Raw genomic sequence first — 27,283 nt, forward strand, 5'->3', positions numbered from 1 at the left:
TGTCTTGGGATATCCTTTCCTGCAGCGTATCGGGCAGATAACGTTGACCAAGTCGCAAGAGTATGTACCGTGTACCTGGTAGATGGTGGTTTCACGTGAGATGATGGCATCCGTGTCGATGATCCAGCACGTCTTGCAGAGGTTGCTGTGGCAGGGTTGTGTGGTGTTATGGTTACCAGTAAACAGCGTGTTACCTCCTGCCGCCGAGAAACATGTGATTGGGAGGCAAGAGATTTCCCCCCTCTGTTGTCAGCCACTGATAGTCCACATGAGTGGAAACGTCCTCCATACTATTTTACGAAGTAAAATACTTTCAGTTGAACTTATTTTTCATCTCATTATATATGACTGAAAACAAAGCCTTATGATAAATGAATGCCAAAGAATGGCACTGCAAGATCATATGCTTACAAAACAAATCCAAACCACTTCAGATTGACTTTAAACTCCAAACACTTCAATAATCATATAACCAAACTGGACATGAGGCACTGAATTCAAAACATTCAAACTGCCCACATTAAAAACAACATTGCTAATATTTTCTTTCATTGTATTTGTATGGATAAATTTCACGCCATGTTTTAGCAGAGCAAAGGAAACAAAAATACATGCAAAGAGTGATGTTTCTATACCCCTAATGGTGTCTGGGCTCAACTTAGTTTTTTTTTCAAAAAAGTGGAAAGATTATTGATGCAATAAGATCAAGGTTGTTCAAGTTTGTTTAGGTTTACTGTTTACATCGCTCATACTTTCGAGAACAAACCATTAAAACACAATGAAATACCGTGTTCTGAAAGTTCAAGTGCTTTATTGACTCAAAAATAATCAAACTTCCTTCTGGATTTATAACTTCAGGAAGATAATTTGATATGATGATATGCTTCTCATTTACCAAAGAGAGGGATGCAGTGCATTACTCATTTGAAACTAACATACTTGTTTGATGGAGCATGTGCAATACAGCAGTATAGGATACAGGAATAAATGTAGATGTTACAGCAGCAATCAAGGATGTAGTCCTGAGTGTTTTAGCCAGAGCTTTAGAGGTTGCTGCAGTATTCTATGCACTTTGCATTGAATTGTCAGCTGAAGTGAGGTACTTCACTCCTGGAAAATGCCTCAAACTCACAACCTTCTAACTAGAGCCCGGAAAGCTAACATTGAACCAAGCCAAATCTATGGCTGGTGGGAATAGTATTCTCATTACACAGACCAATTATAATCAACAGCAGGTAGATTTAATATTTATAATCTTGAACTATTATATTAAATACTGGGATCACTGCTCCTAAGTGCTATTACATTTGGTGTTGGACAACACCTCAGCCTGGCTATTAAAATTAAGCTTGCATTCTCTCATAAAACGATTAACAATCCTATTCGGCAGTTTCTACAATTCAAAAGCATTTCATAGGCTACAAAGAGCTTTGGGAAGCCCCGAGGTCATGAAAGATATGATATAAATGCAAATCTTTCATTTTGTTAGGCAGATGCAATTTGAGTCCAAGGTTTAAAGACAAAATAAGTGAATACAACAACAACCAAGTTCTGAATGTATAAGTTCATCATTATTAGCCTAAAGAAGAATGCATGGATATTCAGCATCCCCAACTGGTTAACTGGAGAATTACAATTTGTTTGTAGTATTTAGTGCCACAAATGTTACATATTAAAAATAACTTATTTTTATGCATATTCACATTCTGCATGCAGGCTTACACAACTGGTTTACTGGCCTCCAATAACTAGTGTAATTATTTTCACATATCTGAGTTTTTCTTCGATTTTATGCACAAGATATTTTCTCGGATTCAGCATTGTTGGAAACTCCCACAAACTGTCCCCATGAGCTACTAGAGTGTGCTTTTCTCTTCCCAAAAAGTAGTATGCAGGTGCAGAAATTAGGACAGCTAATAGAATGTTATTGTTTAATTAGGGAATTTAATACAGAAGTAGGAGGCTTATGCTTGTACAGGGCACTGCTGAGACACATCTGGAGTACCATGTACAACATTGGTCTCCTTATTTAAGGATGGATGTAGATATATTGGAAGCAGTTCTAAGGTTTACTAGGCTATGCTAGGAATGGGCAGGTTTTCTTATGAGGAAAGGTTGAACAGGCTAGGCTTGTATCCATTGGAACTTAGAAGAATAAGCAGGGACTTGATTGAAACCTTTAAGAGCCAAAGGGGTCTTGACAGAACGAATGGGGAGAGGATGTTTTCTCTTGTTGGAGAATCTAGAACTAGGGGTCATTAAGACAGAAATGAGGAGATTTTTTTTCTCCGAGGATCATGTGTCTTTGGAATTCTTTTCCTCAAAAGGCAGTGGAAGCAGAGTCTTCAAATAATTTAAGGCAGAGCTAAATAGATTCTTGATAAACATGGGGTGAAAGGTTATCTGGGGTAGGTGGGAGAGTACAATCAGATCAGGCCTGATTTTATTGAACGGTGGAGCAGGCTTCAGGGGCTGAGTAGCCTACCCCTGGTCCTAATTCTATTATCATATGTGTAGTCGGGGGATACAGAAACCTCTGCTTTTTGAGGACTGTTAAAACAAAGTAGATTAGTTTAAAATAGAGACCTCAGTGTGCCTTATATGTGTCAAAGGTATCACAATGTGCCTCACTTATATACTATAAGAAGGTATTGTCTGTATAAATAAACACATATATAATCATTTTTGAACAAGTATTACAGATTTAAACTGTATTTTTGTATTTTCTTATGAGTTTTGGCCAACAAGCAATTTATTCCGAGGCATAATGGAAAATAAGCTTAATTAGACAGACTGCATTCTTTTGGAACAATGAAGCATAGAATGTATACCCTATTATTAGGGGCAGGCCAGGCGGTTACAAGCTACCAAGGTTTTTGAAAATGAATAGAAGGATTCAGGGGAGGCGATGGCCTAGTGGTATTACCACTCGAACATGAACCAAAAACCCAGATAATATTCTGGGGACCTGGGTTCGAATCTCGCCAGGGCAGATAGTGAAACGTGAATTCAATTAAAATTATCTGGAATTAAGAGTCTACTGATGTCCAGGAAACCATTGGCAATTGTCAGGAAAAATTCATCTAATGTCCTTTAGGGAAGGAAATCTTTACCTGGAAGAAAGACCTTACCTGGTCTGGCCTACATGTGACACAGCAATATTGACTCTACGAAACTGCTCTCTGAAATGGCCTAGTAAGCCACTCAGTTGTAACAATCGTTCACCACCACCTTCTCAAGGGCATGAGCAATAAATGCTGGCCAGCCAGCGACGCCTATGTCCCACGAATGGGTTTTTTAAAAAATCAGCTTCCAGCTGTAATATATTGATGTATTCAGTCTCCCACTGATAAGGGGACAGAAAACAGACAAGAAAGATGACTCCCTTCTTGTTCCCAGGACTGCAGGTGTTAGGAACGATCCTCGAACCTACCAGATTTGTGCAGGTAAGGTTACTAGGCAACAGGAGGGGGGGGGGGTGGGGGGGGAGAGAGAAAATCTCTGGGTTCAGTTAACCAATGAATTCCTAATTCTGCTGGAAGGTAGAATGTTATTGGCCAATGTAAATAAGATGTATTACTGTAGTTGGACCATCCAGCTTGGATGACAGATTGGGCAGGAAGATTGAATCTTCGGAAATGTATATCTGTTGTGCTCAAGTGATGTAACATGAATACATTTTATAATTACCATCCAGTAGTTAGGGGGTTACGCATCTGACAGCTGGAAGCCATAAGCTGAGTGATCCGAACCGGGGAAGGGGTGCGAATATAGTATGATTGTGTAATGAAACCGCGTTCCAAGCAGGGGACAAGGCACGGAATCCTGGGGCGCTCTGTCAGTGGAGTGATTAAGCATTAGATAAAGGTGGATACAAACCGAGCATATCCAACCTTTCCTCATAAGAATACCCGCCCATTCCTATTTATTATTAGTGTGACAAATAGGCTTACATTAACACTGCAATGAAATTACTGTGAAAATCCCCTAGTCGCCACACTCTGGCGCCTGTTCAGGTATATGGAGGGAGAATTTAGCATGGCCACTGCACCTAACCAGCACGGCTTTTGGACTGTGGGGGGAAACCAGAGCACCCGGAGGAAACCCACGCAGACACAAGGAGAATGTGCAGACTCTGCACAGTGACCCAAGCTGGGAATCAAACCAGGCTCTGGCGCTCTGAGGCAGCAGTGCCTCACACTGTGCCACCGTGCTACCCCGCTAACCAGTTAAATAACCACAATTTAACAGTAGCCAAGTAAATTGTCAGAAAAGTAAATTAACAGCAATTTCTACCGATTTCAAATCAGTTTCTACTAATTTCCTCACAAAACAGACATTTTCCTTCCTAATTCTCATTTTAAAATCAATCTCTCAAATAAGGTTACTTGCTTCTTTCATGGTGAAACTGAACAGAGCCACTGATTTAGCCTGATCTTTCTTTTGGCTCCAGACCATTCAAAGATTTGACAACATAAACAAAAGTTGTTCTAACAACTACATTGGATTAACAGCCATTTAAAGACATCTCTCAGGCTGTTAAGTCAGTTCTCAGCCAGTGTCAAGCTGCCCAAACTAAATAGAATACCTGAGCAGAGATGTCAAGGTGTTCTTACGAATTTGCATCAAATTATCCTTTGTTATCCCAGACTATGATTTTTTTTTTTGCAATTTGAAATCCTCTTCCGAGGATTTCAAATTGCAAAATTCTAACTTGAATCAAATGTGTTCTCTTCATTATTCATTATCAAGATGTGGGCATCGCTGTCAAGACCAGCATTTGTTTCTCGGAGAAACTCTTTCAGTCCATGTGAGATTCTTCATAGCAGTTTGACAGAATCGTAAATGGTTGTGGAATTGGTATTCTGTCCTAAAGACATTAATGAACCTATTGCATTTTTAATTCTCATCCTAAAGCTTCAGCCACTTTGTTACTGATGATACCTGTGTTTCATTTCCTGTCATTTTTTTTCCAAAAAGGAAGTAATTACAGCCTATATCTATACTTACATATCTAACTTAATATGTTATTGATTGTTACTATAACCACCAGACTCAGCATTGGCACTTCATCACTTGACTGAGATCATTACATTTAGCAACAAACTACTGACTACAGAAGTGCAAGTGATTTGACGGATCAGTAAATTCAATGGCAGGAAAGTGCTTTGGAATGTCCCAATGTTGTAAAAGGTGTTATATAATTGCAAGTTTGCTCTTTCTATAAATCCATTTCAAGTCAATTTCAACTCACACACTACCCCTTCCCATGCTTACAAAGCTTTGAGCAGACTGTCTTCAATATACTTAGAATCATAGAAACCCTACAGTGTAGAAGGAGGCCATTCGGCCCATCGAGTCTGCACCGACCACAATCCCTAACTGTTCTGTCTGGAGACAATACACATCTCTTTAACCTGTGTTTAATGTTCCCTCCACCCACATTGTCTGTACTTTTAAGACCTGGCTGGCTGTAGGATTCGCATTCTAATCAGTATTCTGCAACTTGATTTTGTGTCTGTTTGCACTGTTTGAGAGCACATTTCCACTCCATCTGACGAAGGAGCAGTGCTCCGAAAGCTTATGGTATTTGCTACCAAATAAACCTGTTGGACTTTAACCTGGTGTTGTGAGACTTCTTACTGTGTTCACCCCAGTCCAACGCCGGCATCACCACATCATGAGCATATAGGAGGCAGAGAGTGTGATAAACACTAGTTACAGGGAGGTTGTCACACCATAGGTTCAGTCAGGTAGATGGATGACCGCCAGGAAAGGCAGGCAGATAGTGCAGGAGTCTCCTGTGGTTATTCCCCTTTCAAACAGGTATACTGTCTTGGATACTGTTGAGGGGGATAGCCTGTCAGGGGGAGATACCAGCAGCAGTCAGGCCTGTGGCACCACACCTGGTTCTGCTGTAGAGCAGGATCGGGCAAAGAGCAAGCGAGCAGTAGCAATCGGGGGTTCGCTAGTTAGAGGCACAGACAGGTGTTTCGATCACCGCAATCGAGACTCCAGGATGGTGTGTTGCCTCCCTGGTGCCAGGATCAAGGACATTTCTGAGCGATTGCAGGACATTCTTAAGGGGGATGGTGAGCAGCCAGAGGTCATTGTACATATTGGTACCAACGACGTAGATAGGAAAAGGGATGAGGTCCTGAAGTGTTAATGTAGAGAGTGAGACAGAAGGCTAAAGTGCAGGACCTCAAAGGTAGTAATTTCAGGACTACTACCAATGCCACGTGCTAGTGAGAGTAGGAATAGGAAGATTAGGCAGATGAATGCGTGGCTTGAGAGCTGGTGCAGGGGGCAGGGATTTAGATTTTGGGATCTTTTCTGGGGAAGGGGTGACCTGTTCAAGAGGGACAGGTTACACCTGAACTGGAGGGGGACTTACATCCTGGCGGGGATATTTGCTAGAGCCACTCGGGAGGGTTTAAACTAGTTTGGCAGGGGGGTGAGACCCAAAGCAGTAGGGAGATAGAAGAGAAGTTTGAGGACAGCACAGAAGTTAAAGAGAGCACATTAAGTAGTAAAGGCAGTGTCAGTAATCCTCGTACCAGACAGATCAGGCAAAAGCAGGACAGAGAGCAAGGGAAGTCCAGATTAAAGTGCATTTATTTCAATGCAAGAGGCCTGACGGGCAAGGCAAATGAACTCAGGGCATGGATGGGTACGTGGGACTGGTATATTATAGCAATGACTGGAACATGGCTAAGGGAGGGACAGGACTGGCAGCTCAATGTTCCAGGGTACAGATGCTATAGGAAAGATAGAACAGGAGGTGAGAGGAGGGGAAGTTGCATTTTTGATTAGGGAAACCATCATGGCCGTACTGAGAGGGGATATATCCGAGGGTTCGGCCACTGAGTCTATATGGGTAGAACTGAGAAATAAGGAGGAGGAAATCATTTGATAGGGTTGTACTATCGGCCCCCAAATAGTCGGCGGGAAATTGAGGAGCAAATATGTAAGGAGATTACAGATAGTGCCAAGAAAAATAGGGTGGTAATAGTTGGAGATTTTAACTTTTCCAACATTGACTGGGACAGCCATAGTATTAGAGGGTTGGATGGAGAGAAATTTGTTGAGTGTATTCAGGAGGAATTTCTCATTCAGTATGTGGATGACCCGAATAGAGAGGGGACAAAGCTTGACCTCCTCTTGGGGAATAAGGAAGGGCAGGTGACAGAAGTGTTAGTGAGGGATCACTTTGGGACCAGTGATCATAATTCTATTAGTTTTAAGATAGCTATCGAGAATTATGGGTCTGGCCCAAAAGTTAAAATTCTAAATTGGGGCAAGGCCAATTTTGATGGTATCAGGCAAGAAATTTCAAAAGTTAACTGGGGAGTCTGTGGGAAGGTAAAGGGACGTCTGGTAAGTGGCAGGCTTTCAAAAGTGCGTGAATCAGGGTTCAGAGTAAGCACATTACTCTTAGAGTGAAGGGCAAGGCTGGCAGAAGTAGGGAACCCTGGATGACTCGGCATATTGAGGCCCTGGTCAAGAAGAAGAAAGAGGCACATGACATGCTTGGCAGCTGGGATCAAGTGAATCCCTTTTAGAGTATAAGGGGTGTAGGAGTAGAGTTAAGAGAGAAATCATGAGGGCAAAAGGGGACATGATTGTTTTGGCAGATAAGGCAAAGGAGAATCCAAAGAGCTTCTACAAATACATAAAAGGCAAAAGAGTAACAAGGGAGAGAGTAGGGCCTCTTAAGGATCAACAAGGTCATCTATGTGTGGATCCACAAGGGATGGGTGAGATCCTAAATGAATATTTCTCATCCGTATTTACTATTGAGAAAAGCATGGATGTGAGGGAGCTTGGGGAAATAAATAGTGATGTCTTGAGGAGTATACATATTACAGAGAAAGAGGTGCTGGAAGTCTTAAAGCGAATCAAGGTAGATAAATCCCCGGGACCGGATGAAATGTATCCCAGGACATTGTGGGAGGCTTGGGAGGAAATTGTGGGTCCCCTAGCCGAGATATTTGAATCATCAATAGTCACGGGTGAGGTGCCTGAAGATTGGAGAGTGGCAAATGTTGTGCCTTTGTTTAAAAAGGGCTGCAGGGAAAAGCCTGGGAACTACAGGCCAGTGAGCCTCACATCTGTGGTGGGTAAGTTGTTGGAAGATATTTTGAGAGACAGGATCGACAGACATTTAGAGAGGCAAGGACTGATCAGGGACAGTCAGCATGGCTTTGTAAGTGGAAAATCATGTCTCACAAATTTGATTGAGTTTTTTGAAGGGGTAACCAAGAAGGTAGATGAGGGCAGTGCAGTTAATGTTGTCTACATGGACTTTAACAAGGTACCGCATGGTAGGTTGTTGCATAAAGTTAAATCTCATGGGATCCAGGGTGAGGTTTCTAAATGGATACAAAATTGGCTTGACAGAAGCCAGAGGGTGGTTGCAGAGGGTTGTTTTTCAAACTGGAGGCCTGTGACCAGCGGTGTGCCTCAGATATCAGTGCTGGGTCCACTGTTATTTGTCACTTATATTAATGATTTGGATGAGAATATCGGAGGCATAGTTAGTAAGTTTGCAGATGATGCCAAGATTGGTGGCATAGTCAACAGTGAAGAAAGTTATCTCCGATTGCAACAGGATCTTGATCAATTGGGCCAGTGGGCTGATGAATGGCAGATGGAGTTTAATTCAACGTGCTGGGCTCCCCGATTCCCCATGTGATAGGGATATTTGTGGAGCCTCTTTCTCCCGATATTTGATTGCCCACCACCATTCATGACTGGATGTGACAGGACTGCAGAGTTAGATCTAATCAGTTAGTTATGAGATCACTTTGCCCCGTCGAACGCATGGACTTTCCATTGTTTGGCATGCAAATAGTCCTGTGTTGTCGCTTCATCAGGTTGACACCTCAAAGAACAAAGAACAAGCCCTTCGGCCCTCCAAACCTGTACCGACCATGCTGCCTGACTGAACTAAACCCCCTACCCTTCCGGGGACCATCTCCCTCCATTCCTATCCTATTCATGTAATTGTCAAGACGCCCCTTAAAACTCACTATCGTATCTGCTTCCACTACCTCCCCCGGCAGCGAGTTCCAGGCACCCACCACTCTCTATGTAAAAAAACTTGCCCCGTACGTCTCCTCTAAACCTTGCCCCTCGCACCTTAAACCTGTGCCCCCCAGTAATTGACTCTTCCACCCTGGGAAAAAGCTTCTGACTATCCACTCTGTCCATGCCCCTCATAATCTTGGAGACTTCTATCAGGTCACCCCTCAACCTCTGTCGTTCCAGTGAAAACAAACCATGTTTCTCCAACCTCTCCTCATAGCTAATGCCCTCCATACAACGCAACATCCTGGTAAATCTTTTCTGTACCCTGTCCAAAGTCTCCACATCTTTCTGGTAGCGTGGTGACCAGAATTGAACACTATATTCCAAGTGCAGCCTCACTAAGGTTCTATAAAGCTGCAACATGACTTGTCAATTTTTAAACTTAATGCCCCGGCCGATGAAGGCAAGCATGCCGTATGCCTTCTTGACTACCTTCTCCACCTGCGTTACCACTTTCAATGACCTGTGTATCTGTACACCCAGATCCCTCTGCCTATCAATACTCTTAAGGGTCCTGCCATTTATTGTATATTTCCTATCTGTATTAGATCTTCCAAAATGCATTACCTCACATTTGTCCGGATGAAACTCCATCTGCCATCTCTCCGCCCAAGTCTCCAACCGATGTATATCCTGTTGTATCCTCTGATGGTCCTCATTGCTATCTGCAAATCCACCAACCTTTGTGTTGTCCACAAACTTACTAATCAAACCAGTTACATTTTCCTCCAAATCATTTATAAAATATTACAAACAGCAACGGTGCCAGCACTGATCCCTGAGGAACGCCACTTGTGATGTGGAGATGCCGGCGTTGGACTGGGGTAAACACAGTAAGAGTTTTAACAACACCAGGTTAAAGTCCAATGGGTTTATTTGGTCGCAAATGCCATTAGCTTTCGGAACCACTTGCCACAGCCCTCCATTCAGAAATGCACCCTTCCACTGCTACCCTCTGTCTTCTATGACCGAGTAAGAAGTACAACACCAGGTTAAAGTCCAACAGGTTTATTTGGTAGCAAAAGCCACAAGCTTTCGGAGCCTTAAGCCCCTTCATAGAAGAAATCATAGAAACCCTACAGTGCAAAAGGAGGCCATTCGGCCCATCGACTGTGCACCGACCACAATCCCACCCAGGCCCTACCCCCACATATTTACCCGCTAATCCCTCTAATCTACGCATCCCAGGACTCTAAGGGGCAATTTTTAACCTGGCCAATCAACCTAACCCGCACATCTTTGGACTGTGGGAGGAAACCGGAGCACCCGGAGGAAACCCACGCAGACACAAGGAGAATGTGCAAACTCCACACAGACAGTGACCCGAGCCAGCTTCTTCAGGTGAGTGGGAATTCTGTTCACAAACAAGGCATATAAAGACACAAACTCAATTTACAGAATAATGGTTGGAATGCGAATACTTACAGCTAATCAAGTCTTAAAGGTACAAACAATGTGTGTGGAGAGAGCATTAAGACAGGTTAAAGAGATGTGTATTGTCTCCAGACAGGACAGCCAGTGAGACTCTGCAGGTCCAGGCAAGCTGTGGGGATTACAGATAGTGTGACATGAACCCAATATCCCGGTTGAGGCCGTCCTCCTGTGTGCGGAACTTGGCTATCAGTTTCTGCTCAGCAACTCTGCGCCGTCATGTGTCGTGAAGGCCGCCTTGGAGAACGCTTACCTGAATATCAGAGGCCGAATGCCCGTGACCGCTGAAGTGCTCCCCAACAGGAAGAGAACAGTCTTGCCTGGTGATTGTCGAGTGGTGTTCATTCATCCATTGTCACAGCGTCTGCATGGTTTCCCCAATGTACCATGCCTCGGGACATCCTTTCCTGCAGCGTATCAGGTAGATCAGGTAGACAATATTAAGGCTCCGAAAGCTTGTGGCTTTTGCTACCAAATAAACCTGTTGGACTTTAACCTGGTGTTGTTAAACTTCTTACTGTGTTTACCCCAGTCCAACGCCGGCATCTCCACTTCTATGACCGAGCCAGTTCTGTATCCACCTTGCCAGCTCACCTCTGATCCCATACGACATCGCCTTCTACACCAGTCTGCCATGAGGGACCTTGTCGAAGGTCTTACTGAAGTCCATGTAGACAACATCCACTGCCCTACCCTCATCAATCATCTTCATTTTTAACTATGCCTGGTGCTACTTCTGTCATGTCCTCCTGTACTCTTCATTGAACCAGGGTTGATCCCCCAGCTTGATGGCAATGGTAGAGTGGGGGAACATGCAAGACTATGAGATTATAGATTGTAATTAAATGTAATTCTGCTACTACTGATGGCTTACAGAGCCTCATGGATGCCCAGTTTTGAATTGCTAGATCTGTTTGAAATCTATCTCATTCCACTAGCACAGTGGTAGAGCCACATAACATGATGGAGGGGACCCTCATTATGAAGGTGGGACTTCATCTCCACAAGAACTGAGAGGTGGCCACTCCTACCAATACTATCATGGACAGATGCATCTGCGACAGGTAAATTGGTGAGATCGAGTACGGTTTTTCTTTTTGTTGCTCTCTCGCCATCTACTACTGAGCCAGTCGAGGGGATATATCCTTTAGGGCTCAGCCAGCTCAGTCAGTCATAATGCCAACTAATCACCGTTCGTGATGTTCAATGAAGTCCTTCACCCAGAGTATATTCCGTGACTCTGCCACATTTAGTGCGTCTTTCAATTTGTGTTCAACATGGGGGACTACTGATTAATTAGATGAGGGATGACAATAGGTGGTAGTCAGCAGAAGTTTCATGCCCATGTTTCAGCTGAGGCCATGAGACTTCATGGGGTCCAGAGTCAATATTGAGGACCCCCCATGGAAACTTGCTCCTAACTGCAAACCATTGCACCTCTACCTCTGGTGGGTCTGTCCTGCGAATGGGAAAACCTGCCTGAGGGATGGTGATGCTGGTGTCTGGGACATTACTTGTAAGAAATAATTCAGTGAGTATGATTATGTCAGATTTTTGCTCTGCTAGTCTCTTGGACAGCTCTCCCAATTTTGGCACAGGTCTCCAGGATTGCAGGCTTGATGTTGTCGTTTCCAGTGCCTATGTCAAATGGGATGAACCTATACAAGTGAATAGCTTGCTCAGCCATTTCAGAGGGCATTTGAGAGTCAACTACATTGCTGTGGGTCTGTCGGCCAAACCAGGCAAGGATGGCACATTAGTGAACCAGATGGGGTTTTTATGACAATCATTAGGCGAGCTTTTAATTCCAGGTTTATTAATTGAATTTAAATTTCACCAGTTGGCTGTGGTGGAATGTAAACCTTTGTCCCCAGAGCCTGGACCTGTGGATTATTAGTCCAGTGACATTATTCAGTGGCACTCTGTCGCTGTCTCCTCTTGAATGCAATAGCTCTTAGGACTATTCATACTGGCTGAAGATTTAAAAGAAGCACCATTTTGACTTAACTCGCTTTGTTCTCGTTTTGGGAACAATCAGGAAATCGTAAAAGTGAGGCTGGGCTCCAATTTTCTACTTAAACTCATTTGCATAATCACAAACAGAAAACGCTACGTCACCTGCGCACAACAACAAAGCAATGGAGCATAATCATTTTTTATATTCTTGCCATTATAAAGTATTTATTGATTTAATTAAGAGTAATAACCTAGCACAGTTTTATTAGTTGAAAATTGCTTTATCATCAAAAGCAAAGCATTTTTAATAAGGGTGTCCAGTTGTCCATCTATGAATATTTTTACTTATAAATCACTGAAAATGGCAAAATTATCATGAAGCATTTCACAGCTTCATTGCTGGAGACTTGTCAGTTCCTTTGTAAATTAAATATTTCATAACATGGGAAATGTTTACGATATGCACTGTGCTTAAAAACCTCTCTCCATGAACAGCCTATATGAAACTTCAAAACATATTTTGTACATAAAACACATTTAAATATTTGTTGTACACATGAATACTATTCTTCTGGGATTGTTTTAAAGAATACACCTGGTTTGCACTCCCATGAAGCATTGGATTATAGTTGCAGGAGTCGGTCAGTCAGCCCATTGAGCCTGCTCTGTCATCCACTTCAATGCCTTATTCCCACACTATCCCCATATCCCTTTACATCATTGGAACTTAGAAATTTTTCAATGCCTGCTTTAAACATACTCACTCACTGAGCTTCCACAGCCCCCAGGGTAGAGAATTCCAAAGATTCACAACCATCCAAGCAAATACATTTGCCTCATAACACATTCCCATCTAGCTTTGTGTCATCTGCAAACTTGAAATATTATAGTTGGTCCCCACATCCAAATCCTTTATATAGTGAAAAGTTGGGGTCCAAGTACTGATTCTTGTGATACACCACAATAGTCATAGCCTGCTAATGCAGGAATTTGATGTTTATTTCTACACTTCATTTTCTGTCCGTGCACTAATCCTTAATTCATGGCAATATATTATCTTTTATCTGACGTGCTTTAATTTTGTTGACCGACTTCCTGTGGGAGACTTTATCGAAAGTCTTCTGAAATCCAAATACACTATGCCCACTGACTCTCCTTTATTAATTCTGTTCGTAACATTCTCACAAAATCGCAACAGGTTCATCAAACATGATTTGCCATTCATAAATCAATGTTGAATATAACAAATCAGATCATTACTATCTAAATATCCTTTGATCACATCTTTTAAAACAGATTCCAGCATTTTCTCTCATATTGATAACAAGGCTAATGTCCCATTTTGTTTTCATAGAATAGAAATCATAGAAACCCTACAGTACAGAAAGAGGCCATTCTGCCCATCGAGTCTGCACCGACCACAATCCCACCCAGGCCCTACCCCCATATCCCTACATATTTTACCCGCTAATCCCTCTAATCTACGCAGCCCAGGACACTAAGGGGCAATTTTAGCATGGCCAATCAACCTAACTCGCACATCTTTGGACTGTGGGAGGAAACCGGAGCACCCGGAGGAAACCCACGCAGACACGAGGAGAATGTGCAAACTCCACACAGACAGTGACCCAAGCCGGGAATCGAACCCAGGTCCCTGGAGCTGTGAAGCAGCAGTGCTAACCACTGTGCTACCGTGCCGCCCTTAAAGTGTATTTATTAGTCACAAGTAAGGCTTACATTAACACTGCAATGAAGTTGCTGTGAAATTCCCCTAGTCGCCACACTCCAGTGCCTGTTCGGGTCAATGCACCTAACCAGCACGTCTTTCAGACTGTGGGAGGAAACCGGAGCACCCGGAGGAAACCCACGCAGACATGGGGAGAACGTGCAAACTCCACACAGTGACCCAAGCCGGGAATCGAACCCGGGTCCCTGGTGCTGTGAGGCAGCAGTGCTAACCACTGTGCCACTCCCTTCAGAAGTGTGGTGAATTTTTCTATCTTTCAATCTGCAGGAACCATTCCAGAATCTATAGAATTTTGGAAGATGGGCATTGTCTTTTAAAACGACACTGAATTAATCCTTCAGTTTATTTTCTGATTTAAAACAAACAGACTATGCAGTTGACCCTTTCACCACCCGAGTATTCACAAACCATCAGTGTTGACATTAGGCCAATGACAAAACACCCATGTCTCACTTTCCACCTCTGGAATAGTTATTAAGGAGATGCACAAGCAACAATTTCAGATAATTGGAAGCCTGTACTGTTTCTCTTGGCACATTTTTGTATGTCTTCTGGAAAGGCATGGTGAACCAGTCCGGCTTGTGTGATCTGAGTATAATTTCATCCTGACACTGCCCTCACCCCCACGCAGCAGCATCTGGGCTGATACTTTGAAATTTATCCAGTTAAAATTCATTAGGATCGGGATTGGCCGAACGACACATACAAGGTAGCTCTGACTCGGCTTGATGTCAGCTTGAATGCTGGGGATTCGTTCCCTCAGTGTCACTGCAATCTGCTGCCCCAGTCCTGACTGAGGAAGCACAAACCCACCTCCATCGGCAGAAAGTGCCAGGAAAAGTGGGGTCCTGCGGCTTTACCCTGATTCCTTCTCCTCTCCCCTTTTAATAAAAAATATAACCAACCTTCATAACTAACAGGCAGAATCCACACCGCTTCACTCACACACACTCCATCTTGGCAGAGAGATATCTATAGGCCGGAAATGAAACCACAGCGGCGCCACAAGCTTCCGCTCTCCCGGAATCCAGCGCGATGCAAGAGTGCGCCGACGCAGAGCAGTTGGTTCAGAGTGCGCCGACGCGGAGCGGTTGGTTCAGAGTGCACCGGTGCGGAGCTGTTGTTACAGAGTGCGCCGGCGCGGAGCGGTTGGTTCAGAGTGGAGCGGAGGGTTGGGTCAGAGTGCGCCGGCGCGGAGCTGTTAGTTCAGAGTGCGCCGGCGCGGAGCTGTTGTTACAGAGTGCGCCGGCGCGGAGCGGTTGGTTCAGAGTGGAGCGGAGGGTTGGGTCAGAGTGCGCCGGCGCGGAGCTGTTGGTTCAGAGTGCGCCGGCGCGAAGCTGTTGTTACAGAGTGCGCCGGCGCGGAGCTGTTGTTACAGAGTGCGCCGGAGCGGAGCGGCTGGGTCAGTGCCGGAGAGGAGTTTGGGGCAGAAAGGTGAGTTTTGCCTCAGGATATGCCACTTTCCCCGGCTTGATGGTGTCAGCGCCAGGGAAGGTGCTATTGGCGAAGCTGATGGTGGGCTGCCCTAAAGATTTATCTCTGGTACCCTCTTCAAAAGGCAAACCTTCTCCGGTTGGGATCTGTCGATTTAGGTGCATTAACTTCTCCTTTGCGGCTAAAGTCCGGTCTCACCATAAGGCCTAATGAACTCTCTCCACTGCTGGGAGTGCTGCACAAACCTGGACGTTTCGGTCATTTGTATCCTCGTTTCCCTCAGCTTCTTGTTCCATGTCCATTTATGCAGGGCTCCATTCTCGATCCGTGCCCAAACCACGGCTGTTGTATTTTTAGATCTGGTGCATCCGCGTTGTTTATTGCCTGAGTCATCTCATTCTTGATTATCTACTTCCTGGATACTCCCATCTCATTTTATTCATTAACTTTTCTCATATTCCAGTGCTTAGATCGATGTGGAGAGAACCATGTCTTCATAAACTAAGGTATCTTCCACATCTTGCTTAATCTTTCAAAGGCAACAGAAGCAAGTTCAAACCTTGGTTTTATGTGTTCACAAATCTTATGCAACATGGTGGCACAGTGGTTAACACTGCTGCCTTCACGACACACGACAACACAGAGTCGCTGAGCAGAGACTGATAGCCAAGTTCCGCACACGAGGATGGCCTCAATCGGGATCTTGGGTTCATGTCACACTATCTGTAATCCCCACGACTTGCCTGGGCTTGCAAAATCTCACTAACTGTCCTGGCTGGAGACAATACACATCTCTTTAACCTGTGCTTAACCCTCTCTCCACTCACATTGGCTGTACCTTTAAGACTTGATTACCCGTAAAGACTCGCATTCCAACCATTATCTTGTAATTTGAGTTTGTATCTATGTACGCCCTGTTTGTGAACAGAACTCCCACTCACCTGATGAAGGGGCAATGCTCTGAAAGCTTGTGGCTTGTGCTACCAAATAAACCTGTTGGACTTTAACCTGGCGTTGTGAGACTTCTTACTGTGCCTCACAGTGCCAGGGACCCAGGTTCATTTCTGGCCTCGGGTCGCTGTCCGTGTGGTGTTTGCACATTCTCCCAATGTCTGCGTGGGTTTCCTTAAATGCTCTGGTTTCCTGCCACAGTCCAAAGATGTGCGGGTTAGGTTGATGCATGGGTAGGGCCATGCTAAATTGACCCTAGTGTCAGGGGGATTAGCAGGGTAAATGTGTGTGGTTACGGGAATAGGGTCTGGGCGGGATTGTGGTTGGTGCAGATGTGATGGCCTCCTTCTGCACTGTAGGGATTCTGTGATTATAACAAGAGTTCACAGCCATCCAACCAAAGCTTTCCAAATGACACAACTTTTGTCTTCTTTGCATTAATCTGGAATCCAATTTTTTTCACTTTCCCTGTTCATATGAAATAAGTAAGAAGTCTAACAACAGGTTAAAGTTCAACAGGTTTATTTGATAGCAAAAGCCACCAGCTTTCGGAACAGGCTGTCCCTTCGTCAGGTGGGTGGGAGTTCTGATCACAAACAGGGCACAAAGACACAAACACAAAGACAGTTTGTGTCTTTGTGCCCTGTTTGTGATCAGAACTCCCACCCACCTGACGAAGGGACAGCCTGTTCCGAAAGCTGGTGGCTTTTGCTACCAAATAAACCTGTTGGACTTTAACCTGGTGTTGTTAGACTTCTTACTGTGTTTACCCCAGTCCAACGCCGGCATCTCCACATCATTTGAAAAAAGAGCAGAAGTAGCTAAGTCAGACAACACAGAGAAAAACATTCTCGTCTCTGTCTTATGAGGCTGACATGATGTGGAGATGCCGGCGTTGGACTGGGGTAAACACAGTAAGAGTTTTAACAACACCAGGTTAAAGTCCAACAAGTTTATTTGGTAGCAATTCGAAAGCTAATGGCATTTGCTACCAAATAAACCTGTTGGACTTTAACCTGGTGTTGTTAAAACTCTTATTATGAGGCTGGCCCATACTTTTGGAATCGCCCACAAGAGGAAATGTCCTTTTCACATCCACCTTGTCAGTATCATTCAGGATCTTCTATACTTCAATCAAGTCACCCTCAGTCGTCTAAACTCCAGTCGAAACAAGCCCAGCCTGTCCACCTGTCATAAGACAACCCACCCATTTCATCAGTTGCACATCAGTTAATCACTACATGTCAGTTTTCGATATTGCTATTACATCAATATCATTAACAAATCTGAGATTGTTAAAATCTTACATATATGGCAACTCCAATATTATCTTCTAGAGCAAGGTTTGTCACTGCTTCCAGTCATTAATTAAATTTATCAAGTTACAGTGTGTATCGTCGTGTCACTCCAGCTGTTGATCTGTGGTTGCAAGAGCAGCTCAGAGTTTGGGAGTTCTGCGAGTAACTCACCTGACTCCCCAAAGCCTGTCTACCATCTACAAGGCACAAGTCAGGGTATAATGTAATGTTCTCCGCGTGCCTGGATGAAACTTGACACAATCCAGGACAAAGCAACCAGCCTATTCACTCCATCCCCACCTTAAAGAATATGTCCCTCCACCACCAGCGCACAGTGCGGCAGTATGTACCATCTATAAGATGCATTTCAGCTTCTCACCAAGCCTCTTTCAATATCACCTTCTAAACCTGCCAACTCTATCAAAAAGAAGGACAAGTGCATGGGATCACCACCACTAGCAAGTTCTCCACGTTACATGCACACCTTCCTGAAATAATATCATTTCTGGAAATGCACAGCAGGTTGTGTAAATGCACACTTGATATCATGCAGGTTCCCAATGCCACAATTTCTGACTAAGAGGATTCGACCTAGAGGTTTTAACACCTAGCATACACCTGGCTTATAACCTTTTTATGATTGACATGAAAGATTGGGCATGCCAGAACTTAATGTTTTTGTTCAGTACGATGGGAAATCTGCCCAAGAAGGCTAATTTTTAGGTCTGACTTTATTTTCAATATGAAAAATCATTATCAGGGGAAGGCATGAGCTTTTAAGGTTTTCTGAGGTAACTATAAAAACTAAATCCCGTGTATTATGTTTGAGCTGACATTCTGCCAGTACAGCTGTCAATGTGCGGCATGGTAGCACAGTGGTTAGCACTGCTGCTTCACAGCTCCAGGGACCTGGGTTCGATTCCCGGCTTGGGTCACTGTCTGTGTGGAGTTTGCACATTCTCCTCGTGTTTGCGTGGGTTTCCTCCGGGTGCTCTGGTTTCCTCACACAGTCCAAAGATGTGTGGGTTAGGTTGATTGGCCATGCTAAAATTGCCCCTTAGTGTCCTGAGATGTGTAGGTTAGAGGGATTAGCGGGTAAAATATGTAGGGATATGGGGGTAGGGCCTGGGTGGGATTGTGGTCGGTGCAGACTCGATGGGCCGAATGGCCTCTTTCTGTACTGTAGGGTTTCTATGATTTCTATGATTCTACTATGAGAGCCAACCATTGATGCAGTTGAGAAAAATACCTGTCAAGTGGTTGAAAGAATGAACAAGTTTTTCTCTCTCATGCTAGTGTATTCAAAATGGTGAGAGAGGGTGATTGATTGCTGGGATAGTGTTCAGAGGCAAATAACTCATGGACCAAGTTTAAATTGGAAGAAAAACTGATCCTGTCTCCCCATCATTGCTACAAGTGCACTACTTGTAAAACACATTATATATATATATATTATATATATTTGACCCCTCCACTCGGCATAAACTAACAGAAATTAACTAAGTAAATTCAAGAAAAATAATTGTTCTTTATAAGCTTAAACTGTGTGGTTTGTGTCACATGGTGTTGGTTCTTTTAAGTATTAGTTTCTCATCATTTTTTTTCTCTCTGAGGCGATTAATGGCTCTGGGTGGATAGGGCGTGTACGTATTCCACATGAGTCTTCTCAACAGCATGGAACAGATCAGTTGGTGTTTTCTTGTCAAAGTGTGTTTCTTTTGTGATCTGCTAATGCAATAAAACAGTATGTTGAATTTGAAATTTGTGGAACAGACTCAAATATATTGTTCAATGTTATATAGTCAATGTCCAAAATTAAAACATATTGAACAATATCATGTCTTTTTTTAAATCATTGACCCAATGTTAAAAAAACAGTTCCAAGCAGGAAAATGCCAGAGAGAGAGGAGAATAAGCAGACATTCAGGTCACAGGGAGTTAATGGGTTTTGTGCCGCAAACTGCCAAAGAGAAAATTATTTTGCTATAAAATTTACAGTGGTGAAGAAAAACATAAAGTCATGAAGAAAGGACAAAAAGTTGAAAACAAAAATAGGAAGAGGAAAAAATTATAAAAGTGCAGCAAGAGTATAAAACAAAAAAAAATGGTGGAATTTGGTTCACCAATCCTGGAAGTTGAGCTCGTCCTAGTCATAGCACTAACTACCCATCAACTTTGTTTTCTTAATGGTCAGTGTCTGCACATTATAGAAACATATCTGTTTAATATTTCTCAATTTAAGCATCCTGAAAGTAAATTAGCATTAAGAAAATTTCTCTTGGGTGTGTTAGTGATGCTAATGAAATCTGCAGCCTGTGGTACAGCTGCAGACCTGAATATGTGACAGATAACTTTATAATGGGGAAAATCTTATCCCATTGTGTATGTATGTATATATATTATCGAATATATTTAAAACAAGACTGAATAAATTATGTTCTGAGCGTTTATTCACTCTGACTTCAAAGACTAGCATATTCAAACCCTTGTCTTTTGAATTGATAGGTTACATCTTTGGACAATTATCACAGCTTCATCATGTCTGCGACAACTGTATCAGATAATTCACTGACAGAGACCGTAGCAGCTAAAGTCCCTTTTTGTGACCTGTGTTTAACATTGGAAAAAATACAGAAGACTAAGTCTAGGCCTGATAAAAATAAGTATTTCAAAGACTTCCTGGATTCATGGAGAAATTTTCACAACACCCTTCACAAGAATGATTTAAACACCACTGATTCTTTCTACCCAGCACTGCGTCTGATCCTTCCTCAGTTTGAGAGAGAGAGGATGGCATATGGAATAAAAGAGACAATGCTTGCAAAACTTTACATTGATGTTCTAGGTTTGCCGAAAGATGGAAAAGACGCTCTTAAACTCCTGAACTACAGAGCTCCAATCAGCTCTCACGGAGAGGCAGGTGACTTTGCTGTGATTGCATATTTTGTTCTGAAACAGAGGTGTCCAAATAAAGGCAGTCTAACTGTTCAGGAGGTAAATGAACACTTGGATTCTATTGCACTTAATAATGCTGCCAAGAGGAAAGATTTGATCAAAAAGAGCCTGTTGCAATTAATCTGTCAGAGTTCAGCATTGGAGCAAAAGTGGCTTATTCGTATGATCTTGAAAGACATGAAGTTAGGCATCAGTCAACAAACCATATTTCAGTTATTCCATGCAGATGCGGCAGAGCTTCACAGTGTAACGACAGATCTAGAGAAAGTTTGTAGACAACTTCACGATCCCACTGTGTCCCTCAGCGATGTCTCCATCATGATGTTTTCTCCTTTTAGGCCTATGCTTGCTGCTGTTGCCAATATAAAACACATTGAAAAGTTAATGCACAACCAGAGTTTCTACTTGGAAACTAAACTGGATGGAGAGCGTATCCAACTTCACAAGGATGGAGATGTTTACAAGTATTTTTCTCGTAATGGATATGATTACAGCCAGCAGTTTGGTACTTCTTCATTGCAAGGGTCTCTCACACCCTTCATTCACAACGCCTTCAAGAGCACTTTGCAGAACTGCATTCTTGATGGAGAGATGATGGCCTATAACCCAGTCACCCAAGTTTTTACACAGAAGGGAAGCAAGTTTGACATCAAAAGAATGGTGGATGATTCCGAATTGCAAACCTGTTTCTGTGTCTTTGACGTGCTAATGGTAAATAAGCAGAAGCTGGCAAATGAAACTCTCAGGAAAAGACATGAAACCCTTCAAACTGTTTTCACATCAGTGCCAGGGCGCATTCAGATTGTGGAGAAAATTGAAATAAAAACAAAAAAGGATGTGGCCAATGCCCTAAATGTAGCTATTGATCAAAGGGAAGAAGGAATAATGGTGAAGAACCCTTTGTCTGTTTATAAACCAGACAAGCGTGGTGAAGGCTGGTTGAAAATTAAACCAGAATATGTGGACGGCTTGATGGATGAGCTTGATATCTTGATCATTGGTGGTTACTTTGGTAAAGGTCACCGTGGTGGAATGGTATCTCATTTCCTGTGTGCTGTTGCAGAGCCTACTTCACCTGGTGAGAATCCATCAGTCTTTCACTCACTTTGCCGTGTAGGTTCTGGATACACGATGAAGGAGCTGTATGATCTTGGACAGAAACTGGCTAATCACTGGAAACCTTACCGCAAAAGAGATCCTCCACCAAACATTCTGTGTGGCACTGAAAAACCGGAGGTCTATATTGAACCATGTAATTCTGTCATTCTACAAGTCAAGGCAGCGGAAATTGTGAGCAGTGATATGTATAAAACGGGTTGTACCTTGCGTTTTCCACGAATTGAAAAGATCAGAGATGACAAGGATTGGTATGACTGTATGACATTGCACGATTTGGATCAACTGCATAATAAAGCCTCTGGGAAACTTGCCTCCAAACATGTTGACCTAAGTGATGAGGAACCAGATAAGAAAAAGCGTAAAATTCCCACAAAGGCCAAAAAGTTAGTTGGCATTGCAGAACAGTTTAAGGCCCAAGATCTATCGAGTGTTGACAAAGTTTCTAGCATTTTTGAAGATGTTGAATTTTGTGTCTTGAATGGACTTCATGACCATCCCAAAGCTGAGCTGGAGAAGGGAATAGCTGAATGTGGAGGGTTAGTCGTGCAGAACCCTGGACCAGACACATACTGTGTTATTGTTGGCATGATTAATGTCCGTGTCAAAAACCTTATCACTGCAAACGAACATGATGTGGTGAAAGCTGACTGGTTGCTGGAGTGTTTACAAAAGAAACATTTTACACCATGGCAACCTCGGTATATGATTCACATGTCACCTTCTACAGAAAAACATTTTGCCCAGGAATATGATTGCTATGGAGACAGCTATTATGCTGATACTGATAAAAGTCATCTGCAGGAGGTGTTCAACAGAATGCGTAAACCAGAACAAAATTTACCCTTTAAAACTATTGCTGACTTAGAACAGCGTTACCTATGGGACATAACGCCTTTAAGTATGTTCAGACACTGCATCATTTATATTGATTTCTACGCGAGCATTGGTGACTCCAGTACACAGATACATGGCACAAGTTTAGATTTGAGTACTTTAGAGTTGAGGTTTCATGGGGCACATTGTGTCACAAATTTGAATGAAGGTGTCTCACATGTCGTTGTTGGTAATGATTTACAACGTCTCTCAGAATTGAAATTACGAAGGATGACATTTAAAAGGAAGTTCAAAATTGTGCTGGAATCATGGATAATTGATTCAATAAAAGCAGGCAGTCTGCAAGATGAAAAAAAATACCTACAGTAGAAGACAAGAATCATCTGAAATATGAGTATGATTTGAGCAGTTCTTAAGGTTGGCATTGTAGAATTTGTAAGTAAACTTGTTCAGTTTCACACCCTACAAAGCACTTTAGTTCAACATCAAAGTGTGTCTGAAACTGTGCGATCCTTCACAAAATTACACTCTTGTTTTATTTCACTTGTGTTTTCCTCCTGTACACAAAGCAATACATGACCCGGAAGTGTTATTCCAGATGCAGATTGATTATACAATTCCTTTATTATTGTTTACTTTGTTTATCCTTTTAAAAGCTTGGATTTCTTAATGTGAGCAAAAATACAAGAATAAGCTAAACATCAGTGTATAAATCTGAAATAAAAAACACAAAGTGCTGGAAAAACTCAGCAGGTCAGGGAGTATCTGTGAGGGAAAGCAGGTTAGGTGATCTTTCTTTGAGTTCTGATGAACTCTGGTCATGTCTCTAATGTTTTTAGGCATCACTATTAAAAATAAAATAATCATCATCAATACCTAATTTTCTACATTTAAGCCAAGGCTCTGGAAATAATAAAAAAGCAGGAAGGATCAGCACGAGAAGTGATTGTAACATCAAAAAGCTGTATTTAATCATTGTAGAACTAATGTTTTTTTTAAATTGACATCCTTCACAGTTAACTTAAGTCACAATTCAGAAGCAGAGACTATTTTCCTAACTATTAACCTTTATTGTTGAGGGGGAATAATCTAAACCCATCATTATTGCTTTGATGTCAGTAGCGAAAAGAAATATTCACTTTTGCTATAAAAATGTGACTGTTTCAACTGAATTTTGTGTCAAATCACAAATTGTAACTGCCTTGAGTATTGGAAGTGACATTGAATGAAGCAAGTAGATTGGTTTAAGCTGGTGATGAATGCTTCAAACTTATAATAACTATGCATTGCACCCTATTATCAAGCAAATCAAAGAACATGCTTTACACAACATTCTGGACTAAAAGTGCAAAAGGAAGGAATATACTGCTTACCTTTTAATTTGGTCCTTCTCACCTTAGGTACAACATTACATGACTGATCAGACTGAGGGCAGAAAAATAAATTCCACCAGAGACCAAACAGTGGGACAGCGGAGGAGGAAATATGGTTTTACATAAAACTCCCTCATTCTGTTGCAAAGTCATTTTAACATGGGATCTATAAAAATGAATCTTCCAAAGAGGGAGTTCTTGAGCATATCGAGAGAATTGCTTTTTATTAAGGGAAGAGAACTGCAGAGAGATTAACAATTATACTATGTGTTGGTTTGAGACTGCTTTCAAGAAGTATCGAACTCTCTAAATGAGCCAGTTCTTCATAGACTATAAATTTATTTATTTACTCCGTTAAATACCATTGGAGCTGATGAATTATTGAATATTGCAGGAGAATTGTTAAACCTAATAGATAGTAGCACATGGAGCAAGGCTTCCTCGATTTTGTTTCAAAGTCAAATTTTATTGTAATATGTATGTGACAGGCCATCAGCTTTTTGCACTAGATGCTTTATTATTCATACATTGATCTTCATTTTTGAAGTACACCATGATCCTTGCTGTGTTGAACTGATGTTTAAATTGAGAGTAATCCATGGTGGAGGATATGATAGTTCAAATGATGACAAGTCACAGTTAATAATGGTTGAAGTAAGGAAATGTATCACATGACTTGAATAAAATGATCTGATTTGCACATGCTGTTTGTATGTTATATTAAAATTTAAGATATTTGACTTTTAACTTAGAAAATAAATTTATCCTAATGATCCATCAGTGATTATACAAATAAGTCGATGAGAAAATAGATTTTTTAAGAAAGGTAATGCAGAGTCCCAGCCCCTATTTTTGCTTCAAAACTAAACTGTAATTCTAAATTAAGATGTATAGTTTCAGTATTTATAGCAATGGTAAAATGATATTATGCTGTAAGAATTTTAGGTTTGTATATGTGCTGATTGTCTGCCAATGTTCATTCCATGTTAATAGTGTTAATGATTTATATTTTGAAAAATAATAATAAAATCTGTAATTTTAAACAAAAGACAACAGTTTGTGTGATGTAAATGATTTTTGTGAGAATTGTAATATTTGCCTTGTGTAAGAAATGGCTTAGTTTGCTTCAGAACTGTCATAATGGGTTACCTAAAGATAGACGGAAGTGAAAGTCAAGCCAAAAATAATGCAGAAGTTTTTTTAGAATATGTCCTGGACCAAAGCATGAACCTAAAATTCTGGGGCTGCCACTCTTCCAGAAATGATGTGGAGATGCCGGCGTTGGACTGGGGTAAACACAGTAAGAAGTTTAACAACACCAGGTTAAAGTCCAACAGGTTTATTTGGTAGCAAAAGCCACACAAGCTTTCGAGGCTCTGAGCCCCTTCTTCAGGTGAGTGGGAATTCTGTTCACAAACAGAACTTATAAAGACACAGACTCAATTTACATGAATAATGGTTGGAATGCGAATACTTACAACTAATCCAGTCTTTAAGAAACAAAACAATGGGAGTGGAGAGAGCATTAAGACAGGCTAAAAAGATGTGTATTGTCTTGTCTGGAGACAATACACATCTTTTTAGCCTGTCTTGATGCTCTCTCCACTCCCATTGTTTTGTTTCTTAAAGACTGGATTAGTTGTAAGTATTCGCATTCCAACCATTATTCATGTAAATTGAGTCTGTGTCTTTATAAGTTCTGTTTGTGAACAGAATTCCCACTCACCTGAAGAAGGGGCTCAGAGCCTCGAAAGCTTGTGTGGCTTTTGCTACCAAATAAACCTGTTGGACTTTAACCTGGTGTTGTTAAACTTCTTACTCTTCCAGAAATACAGAGGGGCGTTTCTGTGACCTTGTGCTTGTCCCAGTGAAGGGTTCATTTGCATAATATAAACCTGCCTATGTGGGGGTGTTCTGGCATCTGCTTTAGCTTTCAACCTGGCATGTTGCAAAGGGATTTACCATAACTGGACTATCCATAGTTACTTGAAAAAATGCAGAAAACTCCTGAACCTCAAATTTGCTGCTCATCCAACAGGAAAAGACTGCATTTAGGAATACAGCACTTCGAAGAATTTATGGACACCAGTTCTGCCAGGCACACAGGTTTTCCTGCATGATTTCAAAACTGTGCATGAAATGATAACTAGTAGGATTTCTGATGATTGATGTACAAGGCAAATTTTTTACACAGAGGGTGGTGGATGCCTGGAACTCGCTGCTGGGGGAGGTAGTGGAAGCAAATACGATAGTGACTTTTGAAGTAGGCAATTTTCCAAAAGCCATATTGGCACCATTCATAACGTGCCTACAATGCAGAGGGGAACACCCGGATGGATATTCGTTCAAACCCCCTCTGCACAGCTGAGAGACCTTTAAATTTCAAAGCCAACGAAAGATCCTTATTCTGCCCAGCAACAGCGCGAAGCTGCATTTTAAACCGGCCTTTGGCCAAGGAAGATCGGGATATCTGCGAGTCAAGACCGAGAGTGGGCTATATGGCATAACCAGACTATCAATAAAATATTACAGGAATAAAATGGCCAAGGCAGGCAAAGAAACTTAACAAACTAGGGTAAAAGGAATAAAAGATTAGATTAAATCTCCCTACACACAGCAGGACAAAATGACATTAACACCTAATCTCGCAAGCAGGGAACACAGACACAAAACAATGAGGTCAATTCAGATAAGGGGACACATAGAGGGGATAATGGGAAACACATTAAAACACCGGGGCAAGAACAGGTAGTCCCATTAACACAAACACACACCATACAAATGCAAATTGACAAGCCTCCCAGAGACCTTCCTGACCCGACAGACCACTTTATACATATTGTAAAAATGCATAATCAAATGTTCCCGCTCAAATTTGGATCCCTATAAAGATCCAGAGCTGATGTGAAAGGATTGAGATCAATGTGGCCAAGCCACTGTTTCGGAGCTGGTTACGTTGGTTCTCCCTGGGTTCCCAGTAATTGTACAATAAAGAAAAACACTTTGAACGTTGCCTTGCGACTCGACTTCTTTGAATGCACTGGTACAAGGGATTTTTCCCTACAACACTTTTAAGGAGCATCTTGACAAAT

At 42.1% G+C, this 27,283-nt stretch overlaps 2 protein-coding genes across 5 annotated transcripts in view; one reads left to right on the plus strand and one right to left on the minus strand.

Annotated features, from left to right (window-relative positions):
* Positions 1-15,353, minus strand: part of abhd13 (abhydrolase domain containing 13) — a 37,466-nt gene extending 22,113 nt beyond the window's left edge. Inside the window, exon 1 of one of the 2 annotated variants that reach the window (XM_078221673.1) lies at positions 15,133-15,353. The gene's annotated coding sequence lies outside the window, so the exon portion shown is untranslated. The remainder of the gene's footprint in view (positions 1-15,132) is intronic. The other variant, XM_078221672.1, reaches the window with a different exon arrangement.
* A 98-nt stretch (positions 15,354-15,451) lies between these two features.
* On the plus strand, positions 15,452-25,257 carry lig4 (ligase IV, DNA, ATP-dependent). 3 transcript variants are annotated; one of them, XM_078221670.1, is made up of 3 exons: positions 15,452-15,489; positions 15,635-15,661; positions 20,416-25,255. In XM_078221670.1, exon 3 carries the CDS (start codon positions 20,449-20,451, stop codon positions 23,185-23,187), a length of 2,739 nt encoding a protein of 912 aa, XP_078077796.1. In that variant the 5' UTR covers positions 15,452-15,489; positions 15,635-15,661; positions 20,416-20,448; the 3' UTR covers positions 23,188-25,255. The 3 variants fall into 3 exon arrangements, with proteins under 3 accessions (XP_078077796.1, XP_078077797.1, XP_078077795.1); XM_078221671.1 differs by lacking the exon at positions 15,452-15,489 and having other exon boundaries at positions 15,593-15,661; positions 20,416-23,235; positions 24,219-25,257; XM_078221669.1 differs by lacking the exon at positions 15,452-15,489 and having other exon boundaries at positions 15,593-15,661.
* The last annotated feature ends 2,026 nt before the right edge of the window (positions 25,258-27,283 follow it).

This window comes from Mustelus asterias, chromosome 10 (genome assembly GCF_964213995.1).
Source record: "Mustelus asterias chromosome 10, sMusAst1.hap1.1, whole genome shotgun sequence".
NCBI classification, from domain to species: domain Eukaryota; kingdom Metazoa; phylum Chordata; class Chondrichthyes; order Carcharhiniformes; family Triakidae; genus Mustelus; species Mustelus asterias.